Source organism: Haliaeetus albicilla, chromosome 25 (assembly GCF_947461875.1).
Source record: "Haliaeetus albicilla chromosome 25, bHalAlb1.1, whole genome shotgun sequence".
In the NCBI taxonomy this organism is placed as follows: domain Eukaryota; kingdom Metazoa; phylum Chordata; class Aves; order Accipitriformes; family Accipitridae; genus Haliaeetus; species Haliaeetus albicilla.
The window spans coordinates 17,826,617-17,845,575 of NC_091507.1; the positions used below are offsets into that span (position 1 = coordinate 17,826,617).

Below are 18,959 nucleotides of genomic sequence, written 5' to 3' on the forward strand. Positions count from 1 at the left end.
CACTGTGGAGACTCAGTTGACATAGATGTATCTTGTATGAACTAGCCCTGCTGCAGCTAGTGCTTTGCATATCATGTTTGCTTATGTGTATACACATACATGTATTTTGCATGAATGCTGTAGGCATTCAGCATCTGATGGCACAGTGCTCTGGAAGGCTGCATAAATACCCTTTGGAGGGGTTCATTTTCCCTCGCTACATCGCTAGTTCTGACTATGTATACACCCTGCTGCAGTCCCAGACGTGTCAGTCAGTCCCTCTCCAGAACAAGCGAGCCATTCCAAATGTATGTGGGTACCAAGTAGTTTAAAGTCAGCTTGTGAAACTGGCTGCCCAGCTGGACAGAAGGACGTCTTAGGAAGAAAAGGTCTGCTCTGCATAAGCCAATGCTCAGTAGCAAAGTCACAAGTATATGGAGATGGTGAATTACTGGGAATGATCAATAATGGCTCTTGTGAGCTGCAAGTGAAAAAGTCATTTCTGTGAGAAAGAACAAGTGAGACATAGGCTAACCAAAGCTGATTTGAGACAATAAGATTAGGTATAGTAACAGATAAGTGATAAGACAGTTAACTAGAGTGGAAATTAGTGCAGAAAATGAGGTGGTGGTTTAGAGCAGACCTGTATCATAACAAGGTTCAGTGAAACCAAGTCAAGCAAAATCAGTTCTCAGAAAGATTAGATCTAGACGGCAATGTTTCGATTTTACCCAGAGAGGCAGAAACAGAACAGGTAGATGTCTCATGGATTGTGGAAATGAGGTGTTCGCTGCAGTATGCCAGAGAAACTTCTCATCGCTTGCTCCTGGTGCACTGTTCAGGAGATTGAGACACCATGAATCTATCAAACATTGCTCCTATCAGCTGAATAGTCAACTGCTTTCCAAATAGGTGCAGGGCATTTGCACCTCCCTTTTCTTCTCAGGAGAATAAGGAGCCATGAGTTCCCATATCATTTTTCAACTGTGATTGAAGTAGACCTTAGCTGATGAATGAAGCCAACAGAGTTGCTGGCAAATACAAATCTGTTTAGGTCCTGAATTGGATCCAGGCCTCTAATAATCAGGCTATGTGAAAATCAGCTCCCCATTCCCACCTGACAGTCTAGTTTGCTCCCTGGCAGTGTCAGAAATAAGTTCTAGGAACAAGCCTTCTGCTCTAAAGGATGATCAAAGAGAAATGCTTTGCTGTGTTGATGCTGTGAATTTTGTTGTGTGCTGTTTTGCTCCGTATCACTCTTCCTTGAGTGCCTACCCTGTCCCAGGTCATTCCTGAACCCTCTTCTGGGCCAGCTTATTCATCCCTTCCAGGCCAAAACTCCTGATGTTTGTTGGGCTGAAAAGTACCTCCTAAAAAACTATTAACCCGGCCTAAGATTTCCCTAGAATTAAAGAAGTCAATAGAGTGCATGTGCTTGTATGTCGTGCTTTTCTCCAGCTCTAATGAAAGTGAGCAGCTCCTCATGCACAATGTTTCTAGGGGCTCCTGGCTGGTCACTCGCTTCCCATACAAGGCATGGCATCAGCCTTGCCATGACATTAGTGCTAGGAGGCTGCTTTTTCGGTCTAAACCTCGTCTTTTCTGTGATTTCTGAGTATCCCTGCAAAATACCTACACTAAAATTCTTACGCTTTTCTCTTCCAACAATAACTTTTGTTATTATTTTTAAGAGTTTAAGAATAAGCCTCTGGATGTTATTAAACCTTCTAAAAGAAGAAACTTTCCATATCAATACAAAGCTGATGACATTTCTAAAACTCAAAATCGAGCTTAGTCTGAATTTCAGAACTTGCCAAAAACGTAGGTCTTGGTAAGGTCTGTCAATGTTTAGTCTGGAATTCTTTGGCACTGAAATAAAAATTCCTTGCAGTAAGTGTGGCGACAGTACTTACCCTGCCTGTACATTTCTTGCCTATTTTTCACTACTCCTCTTGTGCTCACTGTCTGCAAGATAAATTATAATTCCTTTCTAATGTGATTTCTCTTGAAAACTTATCTGCCATCTGTAGTACCATGGGACCGCTTCTTCCTCACACACGATAGTAGAACCCACCGCTCTGTGATCTGCAGTGAAGGACAGCGTTCAAGCGAAGGGTTTATCAATGGTAAGTAGCATGCTTACAGCTGGATTGCATGCCTGCTGTCTCCTGAGATTTTCCTAGATTAGGTCAATTTAATGTTCACAGACAAATAGCCAGTTTCTTTAATAAAAGGGTTTGCTGGAGAGTGCCTGAGCCACACCGCGAGGTGTGAATTACAGCAGGTACATATCAATTAGAGACAAACGAAAAGATCAGCGAGGCACGGGATCTGCCCTACTGCTGTTACACGAGTATAATATATGTTCTTTTACCTTCCTTTCCAGTCCGTTTCTTCGGTTCCCCTTCAGGTTAGCATTGCTGATGGCACTCACTTTTTTTTTTACTGCTAAACACTTACCTAGAGAAGCTGCCACTGAAGATACCTCCACTTCTGCAGAAAGCCAGGAAGGTGTTATACACCTAAACAGATGATTGCATGTAAGCTTAATTCAAAGAGAGGGTATATATTTTCAAATCCAGGATCTATCCTTTTCTAAATCAAGGTATAATTTTTCTGCACTTGACTATGAAGAGAATGCCAACATACATTTAGCTTCCTTAAAAAAAAAAGCAACCAAGCAAAAAGAGTCGTCTGCCTGAGGCCCACCATGGCAGAGTAATTCCTACACCCCATTAAACTAAGTCATAAAAGTAGTTTCAGCGGCACATCAACTACTGCATTGATTATAGAACAAAGAGCATCATCTCAAAGCTGCAAAACCACTGCTACACACGCACGCACACTTTGTACAGGGCAGCTCGCATGATGCACTTTATCACTGTGTGATACCGTTATCTGTTAGCAGATGTACATCAGTACCATGGCAATAGTATAACTGATGCAGTCAGAGTATATTCTGAGAGATCAATGTTTTTCTTTTTGGTTTAGAAATACGATGGGGTATGTACATTTGGTCTTCCTATCTACCTTCCTCTCGGTTTCTATGACATCTGAAACATGTAAGTCACATTTTAAAAATACTTTCTGATGAGGTTTATTCTGTGGAAATGTGTGGGCTGTTCCCAAATTGGTCATTTTTTTTTAAACCTAAATGTAGCTAGTTTACCTCAAGCCACAAATCACAGCTTAAAAACCAGCTTTTTGTGTTTTCTCTGCTTATTAAAATGCACTGAGTACTGTCCATTTCCATGACATCAAGTCTAGGTTCTACTTCTGCTCCTTGGCATCTCTGCAAGCAGAAAGAAAAGGGTCTTTTTGAAAGGATTTGAAAGTAGCTGGTGTTCCAGGCCTCAGCTGGGCAAAGTCTCCAAGACCATGCTTAAATTGCACCGGACAGGGCGTATGCGTATGCACCCTGCTGAACCAGGGATGTTACTGGGTACTTTGCTCATTAAAAATGCTTTTTAATGTCCTGGTTTTGGGGGTGCTAACCCACGAGTGCAATGTAACAATAACATTTCTCTGCACATGGGGGATACTCAAAACAGCAAGCTCTTTCTGATGGGTCAGCTCTGCTGACTCAGGTGTATAATGCTGACCCGTGACACAGTGTTACGTGGTACTCGCGTAGTTCCAGTCTCCAGCTGAGCTGCTTATTTGTCTGAAAAACATCGTAAGATATGATCTTTAAATATTTCCCCGTATTCTCAGTTTTACAATGTGAATGCTAAGTTTCAAATGAATCAGATTTATCAAGAAGCCAAATTCTGCTGAAGAATTTGCCAAGATAATTTACACTGATGTCATTGAGTTTAGATGAGGCCTCTCATTTTCTGTGTGTTCCCTCTCCTCTATTTTTTCCCCGAAGAAAGCTGTATTTCCAATGTGTTCCTCCTTTGGTGGGGCAATGCCACCTTCCCTGACACCCCAATAGGTCCCACTGGCTTTGCAAGGCTCTTGGGTGGGAATGCTGTTGAAGCGAGGGGGTTGGGGGTACTCACACTTGATGGGGCTAATTGAGGTGCCTGAATTAGTAAGTGATAAGACATGTCATGTCAGTGGAGATGAACTGCTTCTTAAGAAAGAACCAGAGCAGAAGCCAAGTGTTCACCATGTAGAGAGACTCACTACTGGACATGTGCATCTACGCATCTAAAGCCAGGCAGTGGCAATACTCCCACAATGTGTCATTTTTAATAGATATTCTCTATCTTGGTTAGCTCTTTGGTTACCTACCCTCATTTCCATGCTCCCTTGTCTACTGCAGCTCTTCTGCCAATCTCCACCTTTGTCCAGTCTCCATCCTTGCTTATTTTCTCATCTTTCTCTTCTCCAAAATGCAATTTAACTTTCAGACTAACATTTCTGTTTTCAGCAGCCAGTTCACTATTCAGGTTCCTGGGCACTTAAATATCTGTCAAAATTGCTCGATTCGAGTTTCTCTGGACCAGTTTCCGTATTCAAAAGAACAAATACACTCACTTAAAAAAAAAAAAATTAGTGTCTTACTCCCAACTTATTCCTCTTTTTTTCTTGTGTGTGAGCATGTGTGGTTCATTTTCCTAAGCTTCTTATTTGTCTCTTATTCCTTTCTGGCATCTTTTCACTTTCCCATCAGATTCTTCTTTTCAGTCTGTTACATTTCTTTCATTTTTTTTTACATTTTCCTGAACTTCAGAGGGAAACCAGAGGATTTTGTCCTTTTTTTTTTTTTTAATAATCTTATCTACAGGCTTCCTCCTTCTACTTTTTTCTTCCAAGAAAACAAAAAAGAAATTTATTTATTTCCTTTTTCTTTATTAAAAAGGCAGAACAAGAGCTCTTCTGTGTTCTATAACTGAATATTCATTATACTGAAGTAAGGAAAGCTAACTTCATAGTACAGCATTAAAGCCAGTACTTTTCTTTGTGTTTAGATTCCTGTTTTGAGTAAAACTGGGATTTCAAGCAGAGATTTGCGTAAGGAGTTAATTTCAAGAAATCACTATTTTTCAGTTAAAACCCCATATTTTTTAGTGTATGTCTGGTTTGAATCTCTGCGTGTGTGTTTGTTTGCTTGTTTCAGTTGCACACATTAATCACTATTTTTGCAAACAAACTGCTCCATAATTCAAGTAAAAAAAAATTCTTGAAAAAAAATCTAGTGAGAATACGTTTGCTATATATCATCTCTGAAAACCCAAGGATGGTAGAGGGACATGACTGGCCTACTGATCCAGGAATGTCAAGTTGTCCTCTGTCTCAGTGGGGTTAAGGTTTAATTCATCAGAGATTTTTATCTTTTGTTTATTTGCAGTTGATGCAATGGAAGGTGAAGCTTTAGTTATAAAATGTCCCCGGTGGAGTTCATCTGTGAAAGTCAACTGGTATCACACAAATACTAACAAAATAATTCCTGCAGAAGAAGAGGGATCACAAGTATTTTCCTTAGAGCGATTTCTTTGGTTTCTGCCAACTTGTAGACAGGATTCTGGAAACTACAGTTGTGTTACACATTTGTAAGTGCAACACTGAAAAGTGAAAGATGTAAGACTGGAAAGAAACATACATCTTTTAATAACGCATTCTAATTATTATCTGTGGAAATAATGCCTTTTTTTTCATGTTATACACTAATTCATGTAACTTTTCATCCTGCAATTGTTATTTTTATGACAGGTCATTAAAATCAACCTGTGTCTGAACTACAATAATCATCCATATGTTTATAAAGCAAGACTCACATTTCTTACAAATATTGAATATATTCTGTATAAAAATACTATCATTGACATACCTTTATTCCATTTTTAAAGTCCACGTAATCGCACAAAGTCGTTCAACATCAGTGTGCAGGTGCATCCATACAAGCAAGGAGTATGTTTCCCAAGTCAGATTCATTACCCAAATGACACTGGAAGAGGAAAAATTGTTTGTCCTACAATTGACAATTATAAGAATGCTACTCTCATCCAGTGGTATAAGGTAAATAAAACCCCGATTGTGCCAGTTGTAGATCAGATTACTGTGAGAAGCTATTTGCAGCCAAATAAAGAAAGTTTTCTTTTCCAGGACTGTAAACCTCTTCAGGGACAGAGATACTTCAAGGGAGATAAATATATTTTTATTAACAACCCAAGAAAGGAGGATGATGGTTATTATACTTGTCAATTTACCTACACTCATAAAGGAAATGTGTTTAATGTATCAGCAACAAGGATTTTCATAAGTAAGGGTAAGACAGTCATTTTGTAGCTTCCTAAGATAAAAAAGACTGATGTCTACTTAAAGCAAAGGAAGGTCCTTTTGTACATTAAAGACAAAAAAAGTTTCTGTTGGTTTGTTTTATCTTCTTAGTGATACTTTAGAACTTTTTTTTTAGGTGAATTTTATGGGTGAGGACCCAAATGGAGCAAGATGAGCGTAAATTCAGACCTGGTCATGTTCAGCTTTTTGCTAACAGTCTCTGACAACACTGGTTCCATGCTGTGGTTGATAGAGCTGTCTGGTAGCACTTATTTCTGAAATGAAGGGTCTCCTCAGTGGGATGCTACAAAGCTCTGCTTTCTGTTTGTTCGAGGGGACAAGAATTTGCAGCTAGTGAGGAACATCTGGTGATCATTGGATCACCAATAGGTTGATGGCCTACAACTTAATACCTTCTGGTCCATCTTGATTATCTAGCATTTATTTGATAGTAGGGCTGAAAAAACTTTTAGGTTTGTCTCGAATGATACAAAATGAGCGATACAGAGAGAGAGATAGAAAATGAGTGGAGCTCAGTGATTACTGTGTCTGTTATTTTGAATGCAGCCAACATGGCTGAGGTGTGTGGACTTTGGGGTGCCTCTAGGATGCAGTCTCCTCAGGGAGGCTTTGTATTTGGATGGTGGTCAGGGAAGGAGCACACAGCAATCAGCAGTTCCAGACTGCATCAACTTGCAAAACTTCAAAACATGTCTTCAGTTCTGCAATCAGACCAGTAGAAAGAAAGTCAGAAAGACAGTCAGAAAGACTTTTTTTTTTTTTTTTTTTTGCAGGGTGGGCTTGGATTTGGGTTGTGGGGTGGGGTTTTGGGGGGTTTTTGTTTGTTGTTTTGTTTTGTTTTGTTTTGTTTTTTTGTTTCCAGAAAAAATATAAAGGTTATTTGCAGACTGATGTCAGACCTTTCTACTGTGGGGAGGCACCCAGCTTGTGGGCAGAATGCAGATTTGGAGTGTAGGAGCCTTGATTCCCGTTTTTGCTGCTGTGCCCAGATCTCAGTAGCAGTTTGTTCTGATTATTCTGAGGTGGACAGAAGACAGATTTGAGCTGAGACCTAGTACGGTAGCTTAGGAGGTGTTGTGCCTTTCACCCCCCTCTTCCCTGTAGTACCCTGTTGGTCTCCGTGACACTTCTCTGCCTAACACTTAATTTTTGTTTGAATGTGCTTTCATCAAAGCTTCTCTAACTGGTTGGGAATATTGTTGTGTCTGGGTTATAATGAAAATTCCTGGGTTTTATTTGGCACAAAGGCATCCAAATTTACAAAAGCCTTTGTTACATCCAGGCAGATTACTTCATTTCGAAGTTAATCTGACTTTCTTTTGAAATCATTGCTGAAAGAAGGGATTGCAACTTAACCTGTGAAATCTGAGCTGGGTCTGTCATGTCTGTTCCAGTTTTTACTAAATTCAAAGTACTTAATGACAACTTCTTTGAGTTTTTATCAGCCCTTAAAATTACTATGCTGGCGAGTGGAGCTGTTATATTTTGATAACATTGGTTTATGATGTACATTCCTGTTGCCCTGCAGATCCACAGTGACCAAGAGGACCTTCTGCCTCTGAGTGCTGGCATCTAAGAACTTAGCTAGCTAGGAAGTTACTGACCTTCTCCTGACTTCTTTTTTACCAGATCCAGCTAATGAAAATTAGAAACAGTTAGGATAAAGAGAATTGCTTTTCTGGCCACCTGGGAAGCAGAGAGTTAAATGAATTCCTGCAGATTTTTTAGGGAAATATGGTTATGTGTTTCACAGAGGTGCCTTGAGATGGAAAAGCTTAATGAGGGAAAGGGTAGCAAGCAATGTGTTTGGGCTGGGAAATATGAGACAAGAAAAGAAGAAAAATGCATCAAGGGAAAAAAATCTGAAAGGTCTGAATGCCTAATTCGAGTCAAGCGGCTGGATGTAGTTTGGACCTGTCCATAACAATTATTAGTGGGGATGGAAAAGAAATATGTTAAAGAAAAAGTAGTATTCCTTCTAGAAGGTAATGATACGGGATGCTCAACGTCATGGCAGACTGATGTAATGGGAAGCAGTTGTGTGCAGCAGCGGTGCGCAGACAGCAGAGAGAGAGTCTTGGGAACCAGGCATGCTCAGCTGTCGGGCTGCAGAGATGGGGGAAACAGAGGGGAACATGGGCAGGCAGCTGTGGGCTGGAGGGTCCCCAGTTCAGGTACTGCATAAAAGTACATATTAGCTATTTCATATCATGGATCTGAGTAATTTCTCAAATGTCGGAAGGAATCTATCTCTTTTTAAAAACAAAATAAGCAACTGAGAAAACACACAAACCTATAACTGCATTTTCTTTTTTGCCCACTCAGCAGCTAAAACAGTACTTGAGAAACTGAAACTTATCCTTGCTCTTTAGGTACAAAGGTAAAAATTAAATAAATGGGGAGAAACACTTTATTAACGGGTACAGACTCCTCAGAAATATTTGGTCATAGGAATAAAACCAGATGATCCTGACAGACATGTGAAACACTGTTGTAGTGCTAATGTGCAATTCTGCTTTGGGATCTTAAAATATTAACAGTACAGATTATAATCATTATCTTACAAAATGCATTTTCACAACTTTCTAATATGTGCATTCTTTCTCTCCTTAATTTCTAAAGCAAAACACTCACCTCTGCCTCCTCAAATTTTATTTCCAAAGGATAAAGGTATAATAGAAGTGGAGCTTGGTAAGTACTCACTTTAAATTATTTCTAAATTAACATTTTGTGATGGCGTAGCGAACATGGGAATCTTCAAGAAGATTTAATGATGGAGTTTTTCGTTACTGTTTTGCACCATAATGTTTACCAGATTTAATTCACCCCAGGCACAGGGATGTGAAGTTAGATGTACCTGATGGGTTATTTAGGCATTAAGCAGCAATTTAAGGGGATTTAAATAACCCATTCTACCCTCACTGGGACAGAGTAGGATTACTCACATGGTCAATTATTACATCTCAGCTGAAGGGGTGACCATTTCCATCCTCTTCAAAGAGGGCTTTAGCTAAATCCCTTGAAACCGCTCGATGGTACCCCTAAGAGAGAAGGATGGACTATTCTTGCAATTAGAGATACTCCTTGTTACTTGCAATCTCCATGTGGAGGCAGTGGCTGTGTCTCCGTTGATGGATGAAGGAGAGCAAGGGATGGTCGCTGTCCCCGAGGCTGAGGAGCACTGCCTGGCTCATGTCCCTGTTGGCTAGCGTTGAGCAGACCTGGCTGGCTGCAAGATACCGGGAGGGCTGAATGACAGGACCAGGGAGTGAACTTAGAAATAGGAGGTTGGAGAGCCCGTGATGCAGAGCTTGCTCCCCGTCTCCCTTTTGTTTAGGACCGCAGATGTTTTCAGTGGTTCAGATTCACTTGCAGCCTCAGAGCAAGGTGCTTGTGGTAGGAGTGAGAGCAGCCCGGGGTTCTTGTATAGTCAATGGAGAAAGGTGGACCCCTCCGGAAAGCAACTGAGCCCATCTGAAACGTGAATAGGTAGCTCAGGGTGCCTGTCTCCCAGGGCAGGTGGGGTGAATCTGGGCCACTGGGAGAAGGGATCGCAATTCCCGCTCCACTGCTTCTGTCCTACAGCAAGGCTGGGCTGGTAGCAGGTACTGCAGGGGTCCCGTCCGAGGTGCCATGCACTGAGGCTCAGAGACGTGCTGGGTTGACTCACAGTCCCGTTCTTTTTGCCTCTTTCCCCCAGTTGCTTTGTCACCCAGAATTAGGTGATCTGTGCTCCAGGACCACCTTTCTCTAAGAAGATGGTCAGTCTCTAGTGCTCTGTGGGCTCTGCCCACCCCTCTGGGACAATAAGTGATCTGGCACTGCTTGCACGGAGCAAATTCGCTTTACGTGTAAAAACCATTTGCTGTACTGGTTCCATTGTCTCCTATTTGCAAAAATGAAGGGATTTCTCCATGGTCCCTAATACTGATTCAGGTTGTAAGTTATAAGATTTGTTAATCTTATCTAAGCCTTGCTTAGATGCAGATTTACATGGAAATGATTTAAAGTGTTTTAATTGTACCTTCTTCCAGTGCGATGGTGACCCTTTGGAATAAATATTTCCTAATAACAAATACTTAAGAAGTAATTTCCTGTGTTAGTTTTGCTTGGACTGGTTTACTTCACTTTTGTCCAGCTTGAATAAAATCCAAGATAAGACTCTGCACACAAGACTTCGGCAAAAGAATATATACTGAAATTTAGTTATGTTATTTCCATGTACATTTGTGTGTAAACCAGCATTTAGTTTCCATGTTCCTCAGTAGTTGATTACGTGGGTTAAGCATCGCAAGTAAAATCTACATTGCCTTCATCATAACAAATATAAATAATCCCTTTTGTAATCCTTGGTGTTGTATTAGATAATTTGTTAAAAATCTCATTTTACTATTTCTTTTTGTCATCATTTTGTCAGCAGTAGTTCAGAAAAATATATCAAAATTGTTAAGACGAAACTCACAGGTGGTATGAAGATTTGTAGAAAGAGATGTTATGAGGAAAATAAAATTATACTTGTTTTTCATCAAGGAGTGTTTACATCTCTCTGTATCTTGATTAGGTGCTGCTTTGTCTCTGAAATGTCAGGCCCGCCTGGGGATTAAGAAACAGCCGATCGCTGTTGTCACATGGGATATAGATAACATCCCAGTGAAACACTTAGATTCTTCAAGATTTCACGAAAAAACTCATTTGTAAGTACATATAACACAGAATAAGCTTTCTTCTATGCAAACTGTTCATAGCCATTAAAGCCAACAGTACCAGCTCTTTCTCTCTCTCTTAGTTTTGAAGGACGTGAGCAAGAATATTACGGAGAGACCACTTTGCACATTACTGAAATAAAAAAGGAGGATCTGCAGGCAAATTTCACGTGTGTAGCGGTGAACGAAATGCAGAACACAAGAGCCACGGTGACGTTAAAACTTAAAGCACAAAGTGAGGGTAGGATTTTTTCGTTTCGTTTTCTTACACTTTGCACTCAGTTTGAAATATGTTGGTGATTTTATTATTTGTTTCTGTTAGTAAGAAAGTTTCTGTTAGTAGGAAGAAAAACCAGCCTGCTTCCTCCCTATGTGTTCAAGCCAGTGGCAAAATTCTCTTGGCTTCATGAGGTCATGAAAGTCCTTGGGCTAAATTCTGCTGGGGGGTGGAGGGGGCGTTACTCGAATGGTATCAGCGAGAGGTTAAATATGCAGAGCACGACTGTATCAGCCCTGTGATAAGAATTTCCTGTTTCTAGGATATTTCTGCTTGGTGACAAATTCCCTGTGCCTTGAAGGCAGGCAGTGCACTTGGATTTGAAGTACACTGGTATAGTGCAGTCTGCTCTACAAAACACTCAGGCTGTGGAGGAGCCTCTGCAGATGAGAGAGCCAGGCAAGGAACTGACCTCTCCTTTGGTCGTCAGTGTTACAATGCGTTGTGAGGAGCAGAGATTCATCTTCTTTTGAGAATCAAACAGTTGTATCTGGTGTGGAACCATGGCAGAAAATAGGCAAACTTTAAACCCAAGAGTTTCAGCTGCCAGTTTGCCAGTTTGCTTGCCTTCCCTCCCATACCCCATCCACTGCAGCGCCTTGTTTTTTGACTGAATGTTAAACGTTGTGACTAACTTCTGCAATGTCTGGCTTTATCGTCTCTCCCTCTGAGAGCCACTGTGTTCACTGTGTGCCACACAGAGGTGCCAGTAACACTTTGAAGGCTTTCCCTTTGTTTTGTTTTTAAATTCATGGTTCTAGTAATTTCTGCCAGAGAACGAAAATCCAGGGCAGTAAATGATGGGGACTGGGATGGTCTTTAGCTTTTATGGGATTTTTTTTTTTTAATAGGGATAGCCATATACCTAAGCACTGTTGCCAGCACCACTGAGTTAGATTCTTATGGCAGAAAATGCTATTGTGTCTGTGAAGGCACAACAAGAAGCTGCGGTCAATGTTTTCCTTTCTTATCCCTTCAGATAAGCTGAACCACCAAGGACCTTGAGAAGAAGTCCCAAGGCCTTTACCAAGGATTAGTTTTCTATAAGAGAATGGTGGGAAGAGTAAAATCAAGGGTATTGTGATCACCGGGTGTGCACAGCTCCATGTCCTGCCGTATTCTTGACCGTTCATAACTTCCTACAGAATCATGGCTTCAAAGCATGGACATATTTCCTTGCCGTAGCCTAGACTAGAAGGGATGTAGGTGAATTATAACAGAGGATAGGGCATCAACCAGCAGGATAGCACCAATTCCCCCCAGAGGAAGGTGGCAGGAGATGTTTTGGTTGGATATTACTAAGTAAGTATGAGCATAGCATCAGTCAGGAAAGTGGAAGCACATCAGCTCTGCACTGAAGTATCTGAGCGTGGGAGCGTACTTGCAATGAGACGGAAGGAAACGGAGTAACAGTTCCTGCTTGCTCTAGTTCAGGCAGTACAAGTCTTTTATTGGCCCCATATTATGAACTAGATGAATGAAAGAGTATATTTTATATTCTGTATTCATCAAGTGATTCATTGAATCTGATTTCTGTTGTAGACAAATCTTATTTTGTTTTTTATCCATAGGTCTTCAGTAAATGTTCATGAAAGCTCTTGACTGTGACCCCCCCTTTGCTGCTGCCTGTTTTGTGTGGATATCTGTCCCCTTCTCCTTGTTGCTGCTATTGTCAAGATGCCTGCTTCTGCTCCTCAGCACTGTTGGTGTAAGCAATGCTATGTCCAGAAATGGTTGTGCTCTGCTTTAGTTTTCTTCACTCACTCCTCACACAGCTGAGCAATATTTATGCTAAAACAATGACAGCTTGCCTCTGAGTATCATAAAAATGCTGTAGGGTTTGCTCGTGCCTCTCATGTTGTAACTGTGTAATAAAAATGTGTACTCTCCTTCTTTTTGTGTTTTGTTTGTTGGTTTATTTTTAATGGGAAAAACAGTTGTGTGGGTTTTTTTAAATATTTGGTTGTTCCTTAGTGTTTCCCACAGCACAATTTGTGTCTGCCCGCTACTATCCTGTTAATGTTCTTTTTATACAAGTTCCTGCTCTGTTTTCTGATTATTTTTTTTTCAGGACATTCAATATGGCTTACATTGTCATTATTTGTAGCACAGATCTGTGATAGGAAGTAAGAGATGAATACGTGTTGTGCCATTTACTATCAAATTAGTCCATTTGGGGGGCATTTAATGAACTAGATAAATAGTGTTTAGCAGCACAGGTGACAGATTAAGGGAGGAAGCAAAGTTGCTGTAAGCAATTGCCTTAGACCTCCTCTGCATTAGTACCTGTTCAGTCTTGCAGCAATAGTCTCTGTCTTCAAAAACCTGCTAAACGAATGATTTGGCTCACCACATGGAAATTTTCCATGGGAACCGGGAATTAAATCTATTTTTCTGAGTCACAATCAAATACTTTTAAGTCCTAGTTCATTGTTAGCAATATCATTATAATTAATCCTAACAATTTGCTTTCATAACAATTGTAATCCACATAAGAATAAAAAATTGCCAGAGAGGAGTGATGAGAAACAGAGGAATTTCTTTCACAGTCAAGAGTGGTGAGAGATGTTTAGTTTTGTCTCCATGGAAAACAAAAATACTCCCTTAATACTGGCAGGAACAGATGTCATTGGCAAACCTGCTTGACATTTCACAGGGAAAAAAGTATATTTTCCAGCTTAGGATAGATGCTGTACATACATGTATGTGTTCACATATGTGTGTGAAGAAAAGTGCTGTATTGTGGAAAGTGTCTGTCCCAAGTGTCTTTTCACTTATCTTTTTAAATAGGAAATAATTACTGCCAAAAGAAGCCTATCCACTCTTTAGAAATGAGCTACATAACCTACGTACCTCAGTTTTCGGGAGCAACGCAGCGCAGTCAGCTTCTTTTGGTGTGGAGGTATCCAGACTACGCACACTATGTCTTTTAGACACAGTGATATCAGGCAAATTCTTTGTTTTAACAGAAGAATTTAATGAGGATTTGGCTATGAATTTTGAGTCTCTGCAGCTATGGTCTTGCCTCCATTAGGAGGTGCTAATGTCCCCGCATTGTTCAGCTGCTGCTGCTGCATGTGGAGATTGCTTCTCCTCCTGCTGAGGAAGATTTTTCTCCATTTTTTTCCCCATCCAGCCCCTGCCTAGACTTTCATCACCCCCAGTCAATATGGAACCCATCCTTCCATGCTATTTCCCATCCTTTCTCTGCCCATTTTGACTAAAGCTGTTTGCTACCTTCTGACTCCTTCACGAACACTTGTTCAGAAACACAGTCTTCATGTCTCATAATACCTTTTTACAGAAAATATAGGCTGTCTCATTTCCTCCAGATCTTTCAGTCCTATATGTCCCAGATTTTACGTTCTCTCTCTGCCACAAGACATGTCCTCTCATGTGCTCTGAGATCATCTGCGTAACTTGTTGTGCGGTGTGCCTCTGGTTATTGTAAGGCTAAGGAATTTGCGACAACTTTTAATTCCCTTTTCTTCCACCTTTCGTGACAAAGATGTAGCTAGTATCACTGGGCACCTGCGCAAGAGACAGCAACTCTGCCTGCCAGACTACTCCCAGTTGCCCTCCACAGCTGCTTGGTATCTCTCACGCTGGAAGATGCCACCTCTCAAGAACGAGAAAACTAATCGGCTACACTGTTCACGCCAGTTCAGGTCATCGATATCTGCAGTGGATCGATGCTCACAAAAGTAGCTCTGCTGGCAGAAGGAGGAGAGCTGTTAGCTCCTGAGACAGAGGCAATGACAGATAATCGGAGAAACACTTTTGTGTTAACTCCTACCAGCACAGCTGGGTCAGGACAGGAACATCCTTTCAGCATCCCCTTTAACCTGTCTGCTAGGGAATACATGGTCTGTCTGAATACTTTCCAAGTCCTTCCCTTTTTATTAATATATAAGCTGTCACTGGCTTGTAGTTCCTCATCTTGATTCAGGGCTCATTAAATAACTGGAGGTGGCTTTTCATGTGTGTGACCCAGAAGCATCATCTTATTTCTCCCTGAGCATTCCTCCATTCTCATTCACAAGGAAGTATAAAATGCCCAGAGGACCACAAATCTTTCTGGTGTGAACCCTCTTCTCTGGAAAATGCCAGAAATTCCAGTCATTTAAAGCAGAGCTGAAGTTCAGCCCAGAACATCAGCTCTGTTCTTCCTCAAAGATATTTAATGCCGAACCTAACCTTTTGGCTCATCTTTGGTAGACGGATGTGGACAGGAATTCCAGACCCAGATCTCTGCCTTAACTGTCTCGAAGTGTGTCTACCTTAGAAGCCAGAGAAGTTACAAAAATACTGCTGTTCTTCCGGAGTTTGTCAGGAAATCCTTCAAATGTTGCTTTCTGACTTGTTTTCTCTGGCCTCTCCAATATTGTTTCTTGTGAGCTGATAGTTCTGTATTCCCATGGCTCTTGAACATAAATAAATAGTATTACAAGACATTCTACTCATGAACTCTCTGCCACTAAATGATGCAGCAGAGTCAAACGGAACAACAGGATCTGTTCAACCTTGTTCAGGGCCTCCAAAAATGGCTTCTGGCCCTTGCCCCCGTTGTGCTGAAGATAGCTGATGTCTTCCAGAGAAACGAGAGGCTGAGTCAGCCTTACAAAGAACTGAACCTGCAGTTCCAGGAAGACCCCTGTGTGGTTCTTGTCTGATGCACTACAAGCTGTATAAGCACAGGAAATTTATCACTTCTTTTCCAGCCTTGGTGTAACCAGTGTAAAACTAAATGTAAACAGCATTTTTAGGTTCATAATTGCAGAAGTTGTTGGAACCTGTTTCTTCTCTAGATGTTTTACAGATACTTACTCAATGCATTACAACAGTATTTATAATGTTTTGGCGAGCACACTATCAACAAATGAAGCAATAACAGATAGTGGCAATCTCTGATGCTTGGGTCATCCTCACCAGCTAGTGGAAGAGGTTTCCTAATTTTGTCTCCGTGTGTGTGTGTATTGACCAGGAAAATGGATCAAATCATAATATTTGAAGGGGTCCACAAGGACAAAGCTCCTTCACGGGCATCATGTGACACTGTTAAAACTAAGAAGTGGCCAAACATCACTATAAAAGAAACTGGTTGTTTTCTTGCCCACTTCAATCTTGCTGGAAGGTGGTTTCCCAAATCTCCTAGTTCTGATGAGCTATGCTTCATCACATGCCTGATGTTTCCTTCTCCCTTTAAATGACAAAGAAAGAAACAGGAAGAGTGTGAAAATCATGTCAAATTTACCTCACATCCTGCCAGAGGAAAGGGAAAATGAACTCTTTATTTATATACTTTTTCAGTGGAATTTCTCAGGTACTAATATTTTTAGGTTGCCTCTGTAAATACTACTCAATACACTGCCTTATTCAACATCTCCTGGAGACACCAGGGGACCTGTAAATTTCAATATAAGATACTCTTCACTGCTAAATATTTTATCTTATTTCATTCACCTAGTGCGAAGTCTGTGCAAAAGCTCTGAAATTGCTCCTTGGCCGTGGTCAGTGCCTTCACCTAGTAGCATACTTACTGGCTGCATACAATCTGCAGCATTTTTCAATCTGTCTTGCTGCCTCTTCTGCAGAGGAAATTGAGACTGGCTCCTCAGCTTGCTGTAAGATGCACCTCCTCAAGCACCAGAGACTGGCCTGCTGCTGCTGCCATGTGTCGTGTGTGTTTTGCAGGCAGAGGGAGGAAAAGCCCCGAAAGTCTGATCCCAGCTCTGAATGCACAAGGCTTGGCTGGGTGGAGTTGCTACCAGTACATATAATCACCCTCCATGGGTTGAGATGCTGTGAAGGGTCTTTACAGTGAGGATGCCAGAGCTGACCTCCATGTTTGCATTGCCAAAAAGCTTGTGTTTAAATTTATATGTGGTCAACATTCAAAGGAATGTTTCTTTCCTCAGCTAAGATAATTCTGAAATTGCAGCATACCTCAAATCACATTGTCACACTGAAGGGATACATGCTTCTAGTGGTATTCCAAGCCAGGGCATTGCATCTGGCAATTATTTTTTCTATATCATAGTAAAACAAAAATAGATGGGCCATTTTATACAGATATGATGCACAATCTGGACATTTTCACGTGCATTTCTGTGGGGGCAAAAGTCTATCTCCCAGTCCAACACCCCTGGAGGTATATTTTTTAATCCAAATAATTTCAGTGATGTGAATCACAGAAAAGTCCCCAAAGTGGTTATATTATTACAACTATAGGATGACGAGCTGTCATGCTGGGAAGGAATAATTAGGTAAAGTAGATGGACTGCAAATGAAAACCTCTTAATGGGTTTAGTTGTCAGAGAAAAAAATGTATGTGGAACTGCTCTGAGTCTACGTGTTAAAACCAAGTGGAGTATATTCAGGTGTCTTTCATTTGCTTAGGAGCAGTTTTCTACCATGAGACAATTGGCATTAATCTTCCCTCCAATGGAATAAAGAATTCTCTTTGTGTAACTGCTGTAAAAAGCCTTTGATATTTTAATTTCAAACTTGGTTACCTGGGATTCATAGTGTTTTCAATACTGAATCCTAGGTGAATTCAATATACCTAGGACATAGGTCAAAAGTGTCTTCTTCAGATTTGTGGTTGTAACAGTCTGGATTAAGCTTCTATCTTTCTAGTTTGGAGAGAGTACAAAATGACCTTGCTTTTACCTCCCATTGCCTCTTGCTGCAGCAGAACTAGATGCCATCTAGAGGACGCACATATCTAGATTGACTTCTGCTCTGTGAATCAGAACAAGAGGAAAAATGGGCTGTTACAGAAATGCAGCTATCACAGGGTTGTGATAGAAACGTAGCTCTCCCCTAGAAGAGTGATAATCACAATCTTGTCCTAGACTAGCTGTGTGCATACCATAGCACAAAGCTGGTGACTGCCGTCCTTGTAGAATCATAGGATTATAGACTGGTTTGGGCTGGAAGGGACCTTCAAACATCATCTAGTCCAACCCCCCTGCAATGACCAGGGACATCTTCAACTCAGTCAGGTTGCTCAAAGCCCCGTCCAGCCTGACGTTGAATGTTTCCAGGGATGGAGCATCTACAACCCCTCTGGGCAACCTGTGCCAGTACTTCACCACTGTCATTGTATAAAATTTCTTCCTTATATCTAGCCTGAATCTATCCTTGGTAAGTCTTCATCTCTGAGGTGGAGGGGGTCAGATTCAAGAGCTCTTCCATGAGGGAAGCTGGAACTGAAGTGTGTGGCTCCTTTCTTTCCCAGTTCTCCTTACTTGTCATTGCTATTTTATGCTCCTTGACCCTCTTCAAAGGAAAAGGCAGGGGAGAACATCTGCCTCCAGCATAGTTTATTTTTGTGACCAGGACATGTTCTGTTTTCCTGCTTGTTTTGCGTACTTTGTTCTTATCTTGCAGATTGCATTATTTGCACATGTTTCTCTGTACCCTGTTTGCGCAGCTATGCCAGAAGCCTCCGCTTGTCCTTTTGTGGACACTTATCGTTGTCATGCGTAGGCTTAGCTGCCTTACAAAATGCTTGAACATTGTTGTTGGTTGAGTTATTAACAGTTTTACAATGTTACAAAATACTTAAACATCATTGTGGTATTTAGCGTAGGTAGGTCTGGATTCAACAGAAGTAAATATTAATTATATACTGCTTAGTATGCTTCTAGGTTAGGGGTCTCTGTGTTGGTTACACCAGCTGGGGAAGGAAAAAGCTTTGTCGTCTCTGTTGTGAGCTCCTTAAAGTTGCAACAGAAGTAAGGATA

The 18,959-nt window shown here is 41.0% G+C and overlaps 1 protein-coding gene across 2 annotated transcripts in view; it reads left to right on the forward strand.

Annotated features, from left to right (window-relative positions):
- IL1RL1 (interleukin 1 receptor like 1) overlaps positions 1-18,959 on the forward strand; it is a 29,250-nt gene that overhangs the window by 3,269 nt on the left and 7,022 nt on the right. The window contains exons 2-9 of one of the 2 annotated variants that reach the window (XM_069770131.1): positions 2,010-2,105; positions 2,971-3,041; positions 5,279-5,480; positions 5,778-5,946; positions 6,034-6,196; positions 8,851-8,919; positions 10,790-10,922; positions 11,015-11,172. In XM_069770131.1, coding sequence (XP_069626232.1) covers positions 2,978-3,041; positions 5,279-5,480; positions 5,778-5,946; positions 6,034-6,196; positions 8,851-8,919; positions 10,790-10,922; positions 11,015-11,172 — 958 coding nt within the window. In that variant the 5' untranslated portion in view covers positions 2,010-2,105; positions 2,971-2,977. Of the gene's footprint in view, positions 1-2,009; positions 2,106-2,313; positions 2,520-2,970; positions 3,042-5,278; positions 5,481-5,777; positions 5,947-6,033; positions 6,197-8,850; positions 8,920-10,789; positions 10,923-11,014; positions 11,173-18,959 lie in introns of those variants that run through there. The other variant, XM_069770132.1, reaches the window with a different exon arrangement.